Source organism: Neolamprologus brichardi, unplaced genomic scaffold (genome assembly GCF_056152115.1).
Source record: "Neolamprologus brichardi isolate AB-2024 unplaced genomic scaffold, ASM5615211v1 NODE_ptg000031l+_length_7269946_cov_1, whole genome shotgun sequence".
NCBI lineage: Eukaryota > Metazoa > Chordata > Actinopteri > Cichliformes > Cichlidae > Neolamprologus > Neolamprologus brichardi.
In genome coordinates, this window is record NW_028270136.1 from 7,080,325 (window position 1) to 7,099,447 (window position 19,123).

A 19,123-nucleotide genomic window follows, 5' to 3' on the forward strand; every position below is an offset into this window, starting at 1 on the left:
CCTTCATGTCTCTCTTGTCTCCTCTCTCTCTCTCGCTCTCTCCCTCTCTATGGTGCGAGCTAGCCGGCTACAAATACTAGTTTGTAGCCTCCCCTGGCTACTGTACTCTCTCAACCCTCCGATCATGGATTTCCTCCGAAACACCCTCCACCTTCACCCCCTGACTGCGGCCGCTCTGCTGTCCGGCCCGCCGGAAGTTCCACTGCTTGGCCCACAGGACCCACCTTTGAGGAGGAAGCTCAAAGACCTCAATTCAATTCAATTCAATTTTATTCATAGAGCGCCAAATCACAACAAAAGTTTATTTATATTGTACAGTAGATCGCACAATAATAAATACAGAGAAAAACCCAACAATCATATGACCCCCTATGAGCAAGCACTTTGGCGACAGTGGGAAGGAAAAACTCCCTTTTAACAGGAAGAAACCTCCGGCAGAACCAGGCTCAGGGAGGGGCGGCCATCTGCTGCGACCGGTTGGGGTGAGAGAAGGAAGACAGGATGAAAAAGATGCTGTGGAAGAGAGACAGAGATTAATAACAGATTTGATTCGATGCAGATAGGTCTATTAACACATAGTGAGTGAGAAAGGTGACTGGAAAGGAAAAACTCAATGCATCATGGGAATCCCCAGCAGCCTACGTCTATTGCAGCATAACTAAGGGAGGCTTCAGGGTCACCTGGTCCAGCCCTAACTATATGCTTTAGCAAAAAGGAAAGTTTTAAGCCTAATCTTAAAAGTAGAGATAGTGTCTGTCTCCCGAATCCAAACTGGAAGCTGGTTCCACAGAAGAGGGGCCTGAAAACTGAAGGCTCTGCCTCCCATTCTACTTTTAAATACTCTAGGGTCAGCAAATAGGCCTGCAGAGCGAGAGCGAAGTGCTCTAATAGGGTGATATGGTATTACAAGGTCATTAAGATAAGATGGGGCCTGATTATTTAAGACCTTGTATGTGAGGAGCAGGATTTTGAATTCAATTCTGGATTTAACAGGAAGCCAATGAAGCGAAGCCAAAACAGGAGAAATATGCTCTCTCTTTCTAGTCCCTATCAGTACTCTTGCTGCAGCATTTTGAATTAGCTGAAGACTTTTCAGCGAGTTTTTTTTTTAATCCTCCACATTTTCTGGCCCTGCTTCGCCTCAGCCAGAGGTCTATGCACCATCTGGTTCATCTCTGCGAGATGTTTTCATACCCTCTGCTTCAGTTCTGGAGGCTCAGGAGAGCCGGTCCAGAACTTCCTTGTGTCCCCTGGAGACTCTGGAGAGCGGGTCCAGCATTTCCTCGTGTCCACTGGGGACTCCGGAGAGCCAATCCAGCACAGCCTGACAGATCAACCGCCTGCAGCCGCCATGCCGCCACCGGTGCCACCATCAGTTCAACCACCTGTGGATTCTGCAGGTCTGCAACCCGCTGCTTCCACGCTGTCGTCTGCAGCTCCACAACCCTGCACACTCATCTACCACACCACACCATCATCAGTGTCCGGACCTGCTTTGCCTGTTCCACGTGGAAAGTGGCAGCGGTATCCTGAACTGTGTCTGCTCCACCACTTCACATGTGGCTGTTCACCTGACATGCTCCACAGCTGTTGTCATTGCCGCCTCCCACATGGGCAACCCCCAGAACAGTTTTTTCCTCTTGTGGACTGTTTTGGCTTCCTGTTTTGACAGATTCTTTGGTGTTTCACTAGCTTAGCTTAGCTCGTAGTCAACTCGCTAGCAGCATGGCCTATTCACCTGTCCCTCCCACACTTTCCTGTTCATTGTGCCACATATTTAGTTACCTTTCAGCAGTAATGATACTTGTAATAAATATAGCCTATTTTTAGCTCTGGATTTCAGGATCACTGAATTGGAGACTTGGCTTCGCAACCTTGAAAAAAAACATGTTAGCCAGGCCCCTGTAGCCTGTACAGCCAAAGGTAGCTTAGGCCCCGCTAGATGTTCACCGGCAGGCCCTGAGCAGCAGTGAAAAGAGGATGGCCAGGTGATGGTGAGGATTAGTGATTAAATTCGGAGAGGTGTGAAGCTAAAGACACCAGCAACCATAGTCAAAACTCTTCCAGGGATCAGAGCAGGCGAAGTTGAGGGAAATTTAAAACTGCTGGCTAAGGGTAAATGTAAATTCAGTAAAATTATAATTCATGTTGGCAGTAACGACACCTGGTTACGTCGATCGGAGGTCACTAAAATCGATATTGAATCGATGTGTAACTTTGCCAGAACAATGTCTGACTCTGTAGGTTTCTCTAGTCCCCTCCCCAGTCGGTGCAGGAGTAACATGTTTTGCAGCATGTTCTTCTTAAATTGCTGGCTGTCTGAGTGGTGTCCAAAAAAGGATGTGGGCTTCATAGATAATTGGTAAACCTTGTGGAGGAAACCTGGTCTTGGTAGGAGAGACGACATCCATCCCACTTTGGATGGAGCAGCTCTCCTTTCTAGAAATCTGGACAAAATTAATTAAATCCCCCAAAATGTGACTATCCAGAGTTGGGACTAGGAAGCAGAGTTGCAGTCTTACAGGCATCTCTGCAGCTTCTCTCCTTCTGTTATCACCCCAAGAGTAAAACAGTGAAATGTGGATTATTAAACATTTCAACAACAGGATGATTATGTTAGCTTAAATGAATAAACACCTCTGAGTCAGAACTTGGGGGTGTTGAACGGGCGAGATTACTGATGTGAGATTTATTGGATAGTGAACTGTCTTGGATGACACCGAGGCTCTTAACCTTAGGTGAAGTACACCTCAACTTTGGGGTAAACCAGAAGTTACTGGGAACAGACAAGAGCGGAATCACTTAAGTTGAATAAACTGGGAGTGACCAAGTACATGTGATTGGAACCAGGCCAGGGGTGTGTCAGAGATACCAAGAGAGGAAAGTCTGTTTAGAAGCACTGAGTGATAGATGGTGTCAAAGGCTGAGCTCAGATCCAAATGGATAGAATGTTGAGAAGACCAGAGTCAGCTCTGGGTAAAAAATCATTAGTGACTTCACGAAAAGCAGTTTCTGTACTGTGACATCAGCGAAAAATAGATTGAAATCTCTCATAGATATTAGTATTGACTAAGTGTGACTGAAGTTGAGCAGCAAGTACTTTTTTGATTATTTTAGAAATTAAGGGTAGATTAGAAAACAGAGAAAGGTAGTTAAAGTTATTAGGATCCAAGGAAGTTTTTTTGAGAATAGGAGTGACTGAAGCAATCTTGAATAAGGAGGGAACGAAACCAGGGGTGAGTGAAGGGTGAATGATAGCAAAGATGAGTGGGAGTAAGGAAGAGAGGCAAGATTTCACAAGTCCTGTAGGCATAGGATCAAGATGACATGTGGCGGGCTTTGATTTACATATGAACTGAGAAATGTTAGACATATCAGGAACATGGAAGGTGGATAAAGGATCAAAATGGAGAAAAGGTTCTGGAGAGGGGTTAGACACAATATTCGAACTGAGTTAATGGTGAATGTCATTAATTTTCGTAGTGAAGAACAGCATCAAGGAGTTACAGGTTTCAGAAGAATAGAAGTGTGGTGGTAAAGCATTAGCAGAATTAGTACGTTTGTTGGGAAGTGAAAACAGAATCCTGGTGTTAAAATGGCCTGTATTTGTATAGCGCTTTACTTAGTCCCTATGGACCCCAAAGCGCTTTACACTACATTCAGTCATCCACCCATTCACACACACATTCACATACTGAATGTGTTACCCGCATAAGAAGTGATAATACCCGAGTAGAAATTTTTTTTGCCCTTGTAGATAGAATCTTTATACTTGAGTACAGGACATTTATTGATTTCTGCATTGACAGTTAAACCAGACTTCTTATATAGCCGACCTTTAGCCTTTAATGCTTGGAGGTCAGAGTTAAACCATGGAGTAGAACGAGCAAAGGAAACCGAGTGGGTTTTTACAGGAGCCAGAGAATCAAGGACATTGAGTAAACAATTATTATAATCCATCCATCCATCTTCTTCCCCTATCTGGGGCTGGGTTGCAGGGGCAGCAGCCTAAGCAGAGAAGGCCAGACCTCCTCTCCCCAGCCACCTCCTCCAGTTTTTCCGGGGGAACACCAAGGCGTTCCCAAGCCAGCCGAGATGTATAATCTCTCCAGCATGTCCTGGGTCTGCCCCGGGGCCTCGTCCTGGCTAATGACCCTATGGTCAAGACCTGTGGGTAGTCCCTACCCTCAGATCGACCGGTAAATTGAGAGCTTAACTTTTACACTCAGGGTGGACCTCATCCACCCCAGGGTCACTGAGGTCACCAAGGAGTTGTTTAACTGCCTTATTTACCTCACCCCCAGAGATTGGCGTGTCTTCCGCCTCGTCCCCAGACTCTGCTTCCTCCACAGAAGACGTAGCAGTGGGATTAAGGAGGTCCTCGAAGTGTTCCTTCCTCCGCCCGAGAATTTTCTCAGTCAAAGTCAGCAGCGCTCCACCTGCACTATACACAGTAGAGGTAGAGCATCACTTTTCCCTCCTGAGTTGCCTGAGAATCTATTCAGGCAGTCCAAAAGTCCACACCCGAGTTTTTGTTCTAGCCACTGCCCAAACCACATTCCGCTTGGCCTGTCCGTACCTATCAGCTGCCTCAGAAGTCCCACAGGCTAACCAAGCCCAATAGGACTTCTTCAGCCTGGTGGCTCCCTTCACCTCTGGTGTCCACCATTTGGTTCGGGGGTTACCACCACGACAGGCACCAACCAGCTTGCAGTCGAAGCCGCAAGTTGGTTGGTGCAGTGGATTCAGCAATGGAGGAGCTGAACATGGTCCATTCCGAATTAATGTCCCCAGTCTCCCTCAGAATGCTGTTGAAGCACTGCCGGAGGTGTGCGTTGAAGATCTTGCAGACTGGGGCATCTGCTAGGCTTTCCCAGCACATCCTCACTATATGTTTAGGTGCGCCAGGTCTGTCCAGTGCCCTCCCCTGCCACCTGATCCAACTCATCACCAGGTGGTGATCAGTTGAAAGCCCCTCTCTTTACCCGAGTGTCCAGAACATATGACCTCAGGTCTGGTGATACGTTTACAAAATTGATCATCTGTCGTTTCCCACATGAGCATTGAAGTCTCCCAGTAGGACAACAGAGTCTCCAGGCGGAGCACCCTCCAGCACCCCACCGAGCTGCCACTCGGCAAATAAGCGCAGATGACAGTCAGGACCCATTTCCCGACCAAACTGAGACAGAGTGTAGCCCCTCTTCAGGAAACTGGTTCCAGAGCCTAAGCCATGCATTAAGGTTAACCCAACTATATCTAGCCGGTACCTCTCAACCTCACACACTAACTCAGCCTCCTTCCCCACCAGAGAGGTGATATTCCATTTCCATTGATTTCAAAGCCCTTGAGACAGCAGGAAAAGTCAAATTCAAATTTTATTTGTCACACACACACTCATACACAGTACGATATGCAGTGAAATGCTTAAACAACTGCTCGTGACCTAAAATAAAAGGCTATGAATAGGATAGGAAATAAATATGAAAATTAAAATGAAGGGTAAATTTAACTAGAAAAGAATAAACTAAAATATAAAAATTTAAGTTAAAAATAAAATAACTGTACAACAAAATACACAATACAGGAAATAAATATAAAAATTAAAATGAAGGGTAAATTTAACCAGGAAAGAATAAAATAAAATAAAAAAAATTAAAGTTAAAAATAAAATAACTGTACAACAAAATGCACAAAACACAAAATACACAATATAGAAAATAAATAAGAATATATGAAGAAATATAGAACAATACGAGCAGCTGTACGAGTAATAAATGGTAATGAAAGAAATGTAATGTCCAGGGTTGTGCAATCCACATATGTAAGTGTCTTGTGCAGTGCAAAGTGATTTATTTAAGTGACTTGTGATAGAGTGATTTGGCAAATGTAAACAAATGTAAACAAATGTCCAGATGTCCAGTGTGTGTGTAAAACCATATGTGTGGGTCAGTACTATGTGGTGGAGTGATGATTGAGAGACCGTATCGCCTGCGGAAAGAAGCTCCTCCTCAGTCTCTCTCTGTTGGTCCTCAGGGAGCGGAATCGCTTTCCTGACCTCAACATAGAGAACAGTCCATTGTTGGGATGGCTGAGGTCCTTCACGATCTTCCTGGCCATGGGCCAGCACCGCCTGCTGTAGATTGAATGCAGGTCAGGGAGCTCGGAGAGGATGGTGCGCTCAGCTGATCGCACAACACTATCAGAGATCAGGCCCGCCATGACGGCGTCGTCAGCAAACTTAATGATGGTGGTTTAGCTGGTAGTGGCCACACAGTCATATGTGTACAAAGAGTACAGAAGGGGGCTCAGAACACACCCCTGGGGGGCTCCAGTGGTGAGAGTGATGGAGGCTGAGACATGTCCACCCATCCTTACTGCCTGTGGTCTGCCAGTTACAAAGTTGGAGATCCACTGACACATAGATGAGCTGAGTCCCAGGTGCTCCAGCTTGGTGGTGAGTGTGGAGGGAATTATGGTATTAAATGCAGAGCTGTAGTTGATGAAGAACATTTTAACATAATTCCCCCTTCTAGTGTCCAAGTGAGTAAGTGACGTGTGGAGGAGATGAGAGATGGCATCGTCTGTGGAAGGATTTGGACGGTAAGCGAACTGTAGTGGGTCCAGTGGTAGTGAAGAAATTATGAAGTCTCTGACCAGGCGTTCAAAGCACTTCATCATTACTAAGGTGAGGGCTACAGGGCGATAGTCATTGAGAGAAGCAGGGTGGGGTTTCTTTGGGACAGGAACAATGATGGACTCTTTGAAGCATGTGGGGATCACCGACTGAGATGTTGAATATCTCAGTGAACACAGGTGCTAGCTGGTATGCGTAGACTCTGAGGATACAACCTGAGATGCCATCTGGTCCTGCTGATTTCCTGGTGTTCACTCTCTTGAAGGCTTTCCTCACGTCATGTTCGGAGATGACGAGCACGTTTCCGGTATTGGCAGTATCTTCCTGTCTGCAGCCGTTAGCGCCGCTAGCATTAGCATCGCTAGCATCTTTAGCTGCAGCCTCGAAGTGAGCATAGAAAGTGTTCAGCTCGTCTGCCAGAGTCACGTCCGTTTATCCACCCACGGCTTCTGGTTGGGAAACTTTCTGATAGTCTTTTTCTCCACGGTATCATCCACTAGTTTCCCGATGCATCCCACAACTGCTTCCGTAAACACATTTACGTCATCATCGGAGCTGTTTCTGAACATGTCCCAGTCTGCGTCATCAAGTGCGTCCTGTAACGTGGCCACCGATTGGTCCGTCCGGCTCGCGACCTTCCTCTGAACCAGAACTTCCTGTTTCAGCCTTTGTTTGTATTTTGCCATGAGAAAGATGGCGGCGTGATCGGATTTGCCAAACGGAGGGCGAGATTGTGCCTTGTAGCCATCCTTGACGGTAGTGTAACAGTGATCCAGTGTCCTTTCACCCCTGGTGGGGCAGGTGATATGTTGATTAAAGTTTGGCGCTATTAAAGTCCCCCATCATAATAAGCGCGGCGTCCCGGTGTTGTGTCTGGCGCGGTGTGAGTGCCTCATGCAGCTCGCATAAGGCAGTGACCGTGCCCGCTTGTGGTGGAATATAAATGGCACTTATAATGACCGAAATAAACTCCCGAGGTAGGTAAAAAGGACGACACATGATGTACAGTAGTTCCAGGTTTTGGTGCGGAGGAGCGTGTGAGAGGAACAACACTCGCGCTGTTGCACCAACTGTTGTTCACCATTAAACACACGCCGCCTTCCCTTGACTTCCCCGAGTCCCATGTCCTGTCCATGCGGTGAACCGAGAAGAACTCGACCGGCTGGATGGCGTGGTCTGGCACCGCAGGGTTCAGCCATGTCTCGGTGAAGCAGAGGAGATTGCAGTCCCGAATGTCTCTCTGGAACTTTATCCTGGCCCTGAGGTCATCAAGCTTGTGCTCCAGTGACTGGACGTTGGCGTGCAGGAGGCAGAGGTGTGCGGTGTGCACAAGCTCTCAGCCTGTTCCTGATGCCGGCTCGTTTCCCTCGAGGCCGCTGCTTCGCGTTGCGTCCTTTGTTCTCCCTCAGGATCTCACTCGGCCAGCTCGGATCCAGAGTTAAAAACTTCAAATTGTGAGTACATTGTATACCAATAGAAACAAGAGTGTCTCTGTCATACCTAATGTACTCAATGGTGATGATTTTGCCGATTTAAAATTGCTGAAAACTAACTTAAAAAACAAAAACAAAGAGAGGGTGGTCGGAGCAGTTGTGACAGCAGCCGACCTCACCGGCGCCATCTTAGTGAGTCTCTGGTGAGCAGAAGGTTATTATTAAGGTTATTATTATCGATATGACGATTGCAAACAATTATTGCACACTTTTTGTAAATCCAGTAAACTTCTTTTCACTTCTCAAATATCACTGTGTGTGTCTCCTGTATGATATATTTAACTGACATTTTTTATTGTAACAACCAACGATTTATACAGGAAAATAATGGCTATTAACAAGGTTGCCCAAACTTTTTCATCCCACTGTATTAGTATATTTTGTCATTAGTATAATATGAAATCAAAGGAGCTTGCAAACAAAAGCGTCTGGACTTCTTTAAGTTACTTGAAGACGTTTCACCTCTCATCCGAGAAGCTTCTTCAGTTCTAAGGTCAAATGGTGGGGAGTCCCAGATATAAACCTAGTGGGAGTGTCCCCCCACAGAGGGACAAACATCCTTTGACTACGATGACCTGGATGACTGAGAACCTTCACAGACATATAATATGAAATAAATTCTACATGTGTCAAGAGCCAACATTTGCTGTGTAGTAGAACTGAGACATTAGTCATTATAAAATTTATTTGAAATAATATTAAAATTCTCAAACAGAAAAACATTAAAATAAATATATAAAATATAAGTATTTACAGAGAGACAGGAATAAAAAGGACCCAGCTGCTCTCCAGAGCAGGAACAAAGCTGAGGAGGAAATGCTCCATTGGAGACTGGTGTGGCCTCTTCGGGGACACCAGGATGGCCAGCTCCACCGCCAATGGACCATCCTGGGACCAGTCCCTCATCTGCCTCAGAGCTGTTCTCCTCTGTTGGCCTGTAAAACACAGCACAAAACACAAAGAAATGAGAAGGCTGCTACTAGATTTTAATTTCAACATTGAGAAAAAAAAAACAGGATATAATCAGATTGGTTGTAGATTTTTTAGTAAAGGTGATCACAAGGGAATCCCACCGAGTAAAAAGCTATCAGTGCTTGCTGTACATCTGATGCTACAATTACATACCTGTGGGTTCAGCAGCAGGAGCTCAGGGACTGGGGAGCCAGGAAAAGCAACAGGGGATGCTCTGCTTCAGAATCAGTTGGTTCTATCAAGACAATATTACATGTTAACCGGTTGAATACAATAATCATAGCAAAAGTATATACAGTGGTCCCTCATTTATTGCATCAGGGGTTCTCAGAATAACTAGCCCCTCGCCACGCACTTTATACACTTTTTTTTCCCCACACACATGAACATTAGCCACAGTTCTCACAAGTTGATTCTCAAAGTGCAAACCTTTGTAGATTGCAATACGTTGTCACGTAAAGGAATGTTATTTTACTGTCACTATGTTATTATTCACATGCACGGTCATTATTTCATCATTACTTCATTAGTCTGTATCACTTATCATCAGGTTATCATCAATATTATCATGTATCATTTATCATTTAGTAAATCTGCCAGAGCACGCAGAATAAACACATTCTAGACGTAATACTATCATGCAGAGCACCAGCATTGTGGTAGGTCCGCAGTAAAGTCAGATAAGGACACTGAACTTTCGTTGGCCTGGACCTATAATAAATCACACTTCACACTCGAGTACACAGTTGATATGTTCCCAAACACCGATGATGGGAAACATCTGGTTTCAAGTCTGGGAAAGGGTTGTTGTTCTGATAAGGTGACTTCCAGGAATTGTTCTGACGTCAGAAAGGCTATAAAGCTTTCTGTAAACGGGCAGAAAGAAGAAGACCGGCTTCCCGCACTGTATAATAAGTTTAATAAATCACTTTTTGGACACCCCCTAGGACTCTGTCTGCGCTTACTTTTCCTTCCAAATCAAAAAGAACCTTACAACGTAAAAGTATTATTATGCCGCGTTGTGTCTTCATCTGCCTGCCACTTTTGTGCGCCTTTTTCCCTCGCGGTGCAGGTGTCTATTTCTGAATGAAGGTCATAGTTATGGGTGTTTTTGTGCTGTTTTTTTCCTATTGGACGTCATGGTTATCAAAACCAAACATGATAAATTTGGCAAGCGCAGGAGAAAGCACGGAGGAGATTTGTCAATCAGGCTGCAGAATGCAATGCTGTACTGTGCAATAAAAAATCAGCGAAAAAGTGAGGCAGTGATGGATGAACAGTGGGACCACTGTGTGCTGTTTACTAATAAATAAAATATATTCCTATATGACAACATGCATAAAAGCAGAATGGTATTTGTACATCAGTGGTGGCTTGCTAGCTTTTGTGCGGCTTCCCCAGGTCAGTCAAAAATTTCAAAAGAGAAATGAAGGAACTTACCAGGTTGCCCGATCTCTTCACATATCTTCCTCCAAGCTCAGTCCTTTATATTCCTGTCTCGGTACAGAAAGCAGCTGGTGTCGTACAGCTCCGGGTTGTTTGCTACAGCATTGATTAGCCTCTCCTCCAATTGAATGAAGAATGAAGGGCTTTGGCTGGATATGCCCCTTTGACCTTGGTCAGAGCCATGTCACCAGGCTCCTAAATGGTTGTCGCGGCGCGAATTGACGCTGGAGTTCAGATATTTATTCGCGAGTCATCGCGCTTTTCCATTGACTTTACATGTAAAATTGATGCTCTGTTGGCGTCTATCGCGTTCAGTGTGAACACACCATAACATGCCTCTCTGCAGGTTCTCTCCTCCTGCTACCCCCCCCAAAAACCCATCTCCATTGAGACTGTGTCAGCTCCCAAACAGACAAAAAACAAACTAAAAACCAGCAAATTGATTTACTCTGCCTTACAGAAACCTGGTTGCAGCAGGATGATTATGTTAGTTTAAATGAATCAACACCCCCCAGTCATACTAACTACCAGAAATCTCGAAGCACAGGCCTAGGGGGCGGTGTGGCAGCAATTTTTCACACCAGTCTATTAATTAATGAAAGACCAAGACAGACTTTTAATTCATTTGAAAGCCTGATGCTTAACCTTGTCCACCCCAGCTGTAAAACTCACAAATCAGTCTTGCTTGTTATCATCTATCGTCCACCTGGGCCTTACAAAAAGTTTCTCTCTGATTTCTCAGACTTTTTATCTGATTTAGTGCTGTGTAGTTATGGGATTTCCAGCTCTTTTTAGAGATCCGGCTCTTTCGGCTCGGCTCACTAAAAAGAGCCGGCTCTTTCGGCTCCGAACCGGCTCTTCAGGTTGTTTTGTTGCTTTAATTATTTAATCATTAACAATAATATAAAATTATGCAGAAAAGGAATTACTAATGTAAAAAAAGTGGTTTTATTTATATATGTTTATATATGGCCCCTAGAGACAAATCACGTACAAACTCTAAAGCATATACAAACTCCAAAAAGCACGTACAAACTCCAAAACACATTTCTAGCGTTAACTAAACTTCCAAAACAGAGCTACCCAGATCACTTAAATTACACAATTGAAAGCATGTGTGTATTGTTTGTGTATCTACAGACAAGCACTCATATTTATTCAAATAATTAAAAAAAAAATCATTTAACTGTTACTACCACACACCAAATCTGGTTGTTGATACTTCCTGGCTTGTGTAGCCACTAGGTAACAAAATCTCAACACTGCGCCCTACATCCTGGAGCACTTCTGTTGTGTTTTGTACGTGATTCTGAGTTTGTATGTGCTTCTGAGTTTTTACGTGTTTTGGAGTTTGTACGTGCTTCTGAGTTTTTACGTGTTTTGGAGATTGTACATGCTTAGGAGTTTGTACGTGTTTTGTCTCTAAGGGCCACCATAAATATACTTTATTTATTCACTCCACATAAAATGTAATAAATAAATCATATAACAAAAAAAACAACTATTTACATTTTAAACTTTTAACTATTTAAATTTTCAGCTTTTTCTTTTTAAACAAATTTAAAGTGAAACAACACAAAACACTGCAAACCACAACACAATTAAATATAAATTAAAATATTAAAACAAAAAGAAGATGAACATTCTTTGTCTAATGGGCCTGCATGATTTCTGAATCCTTTATCATCTGCAACTGAAAATAGTGGATGATTACTATACCTTTCTAATGTGACGTTGTTGACCCTCGCTCTCTTTCTCTCTGGCTCTGTTCCTGTGCTACTGCGAGTGTAACTAACGCCCCTCCCCCCTCTGCCCAGCGCAAAGTACAGGCCGCGCGTGCGGAGTTTAGCAGAAAAAAGGGCGAGAGAGAGGGTGAGAGAAAGAAAAAAAAAAACCTCACGGCTCCCAATAAGGAGCCGGCTCGCGTCGTTCACTTCAAAGAGTCGGCTCTAAGAGCCATTTCGTTCGCGACCGACCCATCACTAGTGCTGTGGGTGATTTTAACACCCATGTAGATGCTAACAATGACAGCCTCAACATGCCATTTAATCTGTTATTAGACACAATTGGCTTCTCTCAAAATGTAAAAGAACCCACCCACCAATTTAATCACACTCTAGATCTTGTTTTAACATATGGCATAGAAACTCAACATTTAACAGTGTTTCCTGAAAACCCTCTTCTGTCTGATCATTTCCTGATAACATTTACATTTACAATAATTGATTACACAGCAGTGGAGAGTAGACTTTATCACAGTAGATGTCTTTCTGAAAGCGCTGTAACTAAGTTTAAGAATATAATCCAGCCACTGTTATTATCTTCAATGGCCTATACCAACATAGAGCAGAGCAGCTATCTGAACGCTACTCCAACAGAGGTCGATTATCTTGTTAATAATTTTACCTCCTTACTACGTACGACTCTGGATATTGTAGCTCCTGTGAAAACTAAGGTCTCTAATCAGAAGTACCTGACTCCGTGGTATAATTCTCAAACACCTTGCCTAAAGCAGATGACTCATAAGCTGGAGAGAAAATGGCATGTCACAAATTTAGAGGTTCATCAATTAGCCTGGAGAAATAGTTTGCTGATTTATAAGAAAGCCCTCCGCAAAGCAAGAACATCTTACTATTCGTCACTGATTGAAGAAAATAAGAACAACCCCAGGTTTCTCTTCAGCACTGTAGCCAGGCTGACAAAAAGTCAGAGCTCTTTTGAGCCAGCCATCCCTTTAACGTTAACTAGTAATGACTTCATGAATTTCTTTAGAAATAAAATTCTTATCATTAGAGAAAAATTACCAATAATCATCCCACAGATGTAATATTATCTACAGCTACTCTTAGTCCCATTGATGTTAAGTTAGACTCTTTTTCTCCAATTGGTCTTTCTGAGTTAACTTCAATAATTACTTCCTCCAAACCATCAACGTGTCTTTTAGACCCCATTCCTACAAAACTGCTCAAAGAAGTCCTGCCATTAATTAATGCTTCAATCTTAAATATGATTAACCTATCTCTAATAATCGGCTATGTACCACAGGCCTTCAAGCTGGCTGTAGTTAAACCTTTACTCAAAAAGCCATCTCTAGACCCAGCAGTCTTAGCTAATTATAGGCCAATCTCCAACCTTCTTTTCATATCAAACATCCTTGAAAGAGTAATTGTCAAACAGCTAACAGATCATCTGCAGAGGAATGGCTTATTTGAAGAGTTTCAGTTGGGTTTTAGAGTTCATCACAGCACAGAAAAAGATTTAGTGAAGGTTACAAATGATCTTCTTATGGCCTCTGACAGTGGACTAATCTCTGTGCTTGTCCTGCTAGACCTTAGTGCAGCATTCGATACTGTTGACCATAATAACCTATTAGAGCGATTAGAACATGCTTTAGGTAATACAGGTACTGTGCTACAGTGGTTTGTATCATATCTATCTAATAGACTCCAATTTGTACATGTAAATGGAAAGTCCTATTCACACACTGAGGTTAATTATGGAGTTCCACAGGGTTCAGTGCTAGGACCAATTCTGTTTACATTATACATGCTTTCCTCAGGCAGTATTATTACAAGACATAGCATACATTTACACTGCTATGCAGATGACACCCAGCTCTATCTGTCCATGAAGCCAGATAACACACACCAATTAGTTAAACTGCAGGAATGTCTTAAAGACATAAAGACCTGGATGGCCGCTAAATTTCTGCTCCTTAATTCAGATAAAACTGAGGTTATTGTACTTGGCCCTGAAAATCTTAGAAATATGGTATCTAACCAGATTCCTACTCTGGATGGCATTACCTTGGCCTCCAGTAATGCTGTGAGGAACCTTGGAGTCAGTTTTGACCAGGACATGTCCTTCAACGCACATATTAAACAAATATGTAAGACCGCTTTCTTCCATTTGCGCAACATCTCTAAGTTAGAAATCTCCTGTCTCAGAGTGATGCTGAAAAGCTAGTTCCTTCATTTATTAATTCCAGGCTGGACTACTGTAATTCATTATTATCAGGATGTCCTAAAAACTCGATGTCCTAAAAAATACAGAAGAGGCAGAACCTAAGAACCAGAAATTACAAATGTTACGTAAAACAGAAAAACAACTAAAAGAACCAGAACCACAAATATAATCTAAATTTAGAATATTAAATAAGCCAGAATCAAAACTTCAACACCGGATCATGGACCCAGGACCATGATAGAAAGATTAAATATTAAAATAAAAATAAAAAAATAGACTTAGTCTAAGTACAGATTTGATATGACTTCAAGAGGTACACTGTAGATGTCCTGTTGTAGGAACAGATATTAATGCTTATAGAACAATAAAACAGCTATAACTGTAATGCAAGAGAGTTTTCACAACTTGCCAAAGAGCTGCTCCTGTTCATGGTCTGATAAGAGTGATTCACACTTCTGCAAGACTCATGAACTCCCAGGCCTCTGGCAGAGAATATATGCTCAAGGACAATATCTCATAATATCTTTTAAAATACTTCATGCAATATATACTAATATGCTATACAGGGTGACATGATAAAGAAGTGTTAATGGAACTACACACAACAACTTCTAAATCTAAAAGAGTAACTCTGCAAATGTAGCTGACAGAGATCTTATTATGTAAATAAACACTGGCATTGTGGTCTATGCAAAAATATCACAATCTAAAAACGTGATCGTGGATTATTAAGCTTGGCTTCTTGTAATAAAATGTAGGGACCATAAACCTCTTCATGATCGCATTCTTTGAACAAAACATAGGAGAGTTTTGATGCTAGAGGAAAGCTTACATTATAAATGGTGGTGAACAGAAATAATTTTCATATTTGGGGTACGTACTGTATTTAAAATATTTGTAAAACAGAGACAAAATTTCAAATAGGAAGCATTAACTGTTTGGAAGAACACTAACAAAGTCAAAAAGGGTTTTTTTTTTTTTTTTTTTTTAAAGATTGGAACTACTGAATGTGAATACCGCAGGAGATTTTGTAGTACCTTGGTTGATCTTCTTCAAAATCAATTCTGTGACCTTCATCGCATCATGAGTGTACGTCATCCAAATCAAATTTGCTGTATCCAGGTCATCTGCTGTCTCCAGTTGGGACTGTTGGATGACTGGAAAACGACCAAGTACCTGAGGATCCTGAAGGTACCTGTGGAAGATTTTCAGCTTCTCATCACCCAACGTCTCCAAACTATCCAGCAGCTGTTCTTCTACCGGCTTCTCCATTCCTTGTTCTATAAAAATATGAGAGGACATAACACACACCAATTAGTTAAACTGCAGGGATGTCTTAAAGACATAAAGAGATGGACGGCCTCTAATTTTCTGCAGCTTAATTCAGATGAAACTGTGGTTATTGTACTCAGCCATGAAAATCTTAGAAATATGGTATCTAACCAGATTCATATTCTGGATGGCATTACCTTGGCCTCCAGGAACACTGTGAGGAACCTTGGAGTCATTTTTGACCAGGATATGTCCTTCAATGCACATATTAAACAAGTTTGTAAGACTGCTTTCTTCCATTTGCGCAACATCTCTAAAATTAGTCTGTGAAGGTTCTCAGTCATCCAGGTCATCATAGTCAAAGGAGCTTGCAAAGAAAAGCGTCTGGACTTATTTAAGTTGCTTGAAGACGTTTCACCTCTCATCCGAGAAGCTTCTTCAGTTCTAAGGTCAAATTGCGGGGAGTCCCAGATTTAAACCTAGTGGGAGTATCCCCCCGCAGAGGGACAAAAGGACCCCCTGATGAGCCAAGGTGTGAAACTGGGTGTGGGTCCCAATCAGCCAGGGTTTCGGATGAGCTCATTGTGAAACCTGGCCCCACCTTATCATGCGAATTCCTGAGGTCAGATAGCCCAGGATGTGAGTGGGCGTTAAGGCGTCTGGGGAGGGAACTCAAAACTGGATTATAGATGGCAGACAGTTGGTGTCGTAAACCACCGCCTCTGTTCAAAGATGGTCGCTCACAGTGGACATAGATGGCTTCTTTTCACTGTGAGCAACCATCTTTGAACAGAGGCGGTGGTTTACGACACCAACTATCTGCCATCTATAATAAATCCAGAATTGAATTCAAAATCTTACTCCTCACATACAAGGTCTTAAATGATCAGGTCGCATCTTATCTTAATGACCTTATAGTACCATATCACCCTAGCACTTCGCTCTCCCACTGCAGGCTTACTTGTTGTTCCTAGAGTATTTAAAAGTAGAATGGGAGGCAGAGCCTTCAGTTTTCAGGCCCCTCTTCTGTGGAACCAGCTTCCAGCTTGGATTCGGGAGGCAGACACTATCTCTACTTTTAAGATTAGGCTTCAAACTTTCCTTTGTGGTAAAGAATATAGTTAGGGCTGGATAAGATGACCCTGAATCCTCCCTTAGTTATGCTCCAATAAACGTAGGCTGCACTGGGTGTTTCTTCTTCACTCACCATGTGTTAATAGACCACTCTGCATTGAATCATAGTTATTATTAATCTCTGCCAATTATGTAAAATCAAAATGCAGACTGCAGCTTTTCTGCCAGGCACTAACTACATTAGCATTTAACTTCTTAACTCTCCTCATTTCATCCTTAAAAAGCAAATTTTACAGGGTTAATATCAATTAATACAATCAAATTAAACTCACATGCCATTCAAATTTCAGCTGTTTTGATTTGATTCTCTTAAAGAGCAAACCAGATGGAGTTCCCAGTTCTCAAAACAAATTGTTTTAAGAATCGTGGACACAAAACTATGACTGACACACTACAGGGGGTCACATCTGGGACTGTGTTTTACTCCTTTAAATGACTTAAAGACAGCCTCTTTGATGAAATACAAAATACAGAAAGGCATTTTCTATCCTGAACTCTTTGACCTGTCCACCATCAGAACACACTGTTGCAAAAGTTACAGTGTAGATCCAGTTGAGTTTCCTCCAGGATGTAAGCAACTGAGATCAGTTTTCAGATACTCTGTGGAGCTGCTTTTAGACCTGAAACACTCTCCTGCCACCCGATCTGATGAGCAGATTGTATAAATACACCTACATGATATCTCTCTTTTTTTCCTTCTGTTTCACTGCAAAGATTTTTCAGTCTTGTATTTATTAGAAATAAGAACCATTTCCAGCTCCTTTGATTCAGCATCTGTCAATGGAAAATTGTACTTAGTAGTCAGTATAATCTTTTAATGATATAAGTTTCCATATATGCTTTGAGGTGTATAATCGATTGTGTAGTGATAGGATGTGTGATCTTTAGTAGGCTGCAAAGGCCTTGTGTGCATTCCAGAGTGTTCTGGCATTCACACACACACACATCCTGGGAGCATGGGAAAAGGGCATACCTTCTCTTATTGTTTTATGATAGGATAAACGTATCTATGTCTGTTTTAGGCTAAGTGCCCTTTGTTTAGATGAACTGTTGGACGGAAGTCTTTATGGGGTCACACTCTGACCCCCCCCCCCCCCCCCACCCCCCCACACACACACACACACACACACACTCACACACACGCACCCACTGATGTATATAAATAAAGACCAGGGCAGTGGCACGGCGCGAGTCTCAGAGCCCTCACTTCTGTGCGAGTGCTCTGTGACTGCCCTTGCTTGCAAGTAACTAACTGCACTGTGTGTTTCTCCTCTCTGATTTGAAGCTGAAGAAGTGTCTTAGAATATATCTCCTGACAGCATCAGAACAGGTTTGAATAAATACCCTCAGAGGATATCACGTACTTAAAGAGGTGAAATGTAGTGGCAGAAAACATCAGCAAAAAGTCAGTGAAGCATCAGAATAAAGTTTGTGCATGAATGTTGATTCAGCATCCAAACATATGACATGTAACAGAGATAGGCAGCAGACATCAGCAGCAGTCATTTGTGACCTCTACAGGTTATGATAATTATGACTGAGAAAGGAAGAGGGCTGGTGTTTCAGCAGAGGGAGGAGCCGATGATTAACAGGAAATCACTGAACCAGGAAAATCATTATATAACAAAAATAATTTATTATACATTTTAAATATATTTTATAACAATATATGTAACAAACATAACAAATATAACCCTGCCAGCCACTGGCTGACCAGTGGGTGGCAGGTATGGAGTGACACATCAGTATCCAATGTAGTGGTTTATGTGCCATCAACACTGACACAAATACAAGAATACAGCCTTTGAATAGCCGTCCACTGTAGTGACCACTATGTGTGAAAGGGTTAATATATGCACAAAACATACACTGATGTAAATTTAAATGTGCAACTATACAGATATGCCTTAGCTTACATCTTTTTTGACTTCATCAGTGGTGATAAAGAGTGTGAGTCTGAGATCTCAGTGAGCAGTAACGAGGAGAAAATGTTTGCTGTCTGCTGAACTGAAACACTTTCCTCAATGATCAGAGAGACTTACAGCAGTGACGCTGACTCCTGGTTCTCCTCACAGATCCAAGAGTTCACAGAGTGGAGATGAAGACTTAACTTCACCTGAGCTGGATCACCTCACCTGCAAACACTGACACACTGAGTCCTCAGAGATCATGAGCTGGAGCTATTTGTTTCTTTTTTTCCCCTCAT

General features: G+C 42.6%; 1 protein-coding gene and 1 pseudogene across 1 annotated transcript in view; one reads left to right on the forward strand and one right to left on the reverse strand.

Annotated features, from left to right (window-relative positions):
- The window catches only part of LOC148094750 (NLR family CARD domain-containing protein 3-like), a 230,279-nt gene extending 214,496 nt beyond the window's left edge, over positions 1–15,783 (reverse strand). The window contains exon 1 of the mRNA XM_087837214.1: positions 15,549–15,783. Within this exon, the coding sequence (XP_087693340.1) occupies positions 15,549–15,783 (235 nt within the window). The remainder of the gene's footprint in view (positions 1–15,548) is intronic.
- Positions 1,726–2,465, forward strand: LOC148094754 (uncharacterized; annotated as a pseudogene).
- Positions 15,784–19,123: the final 3,340 nt, after the last annotated feature.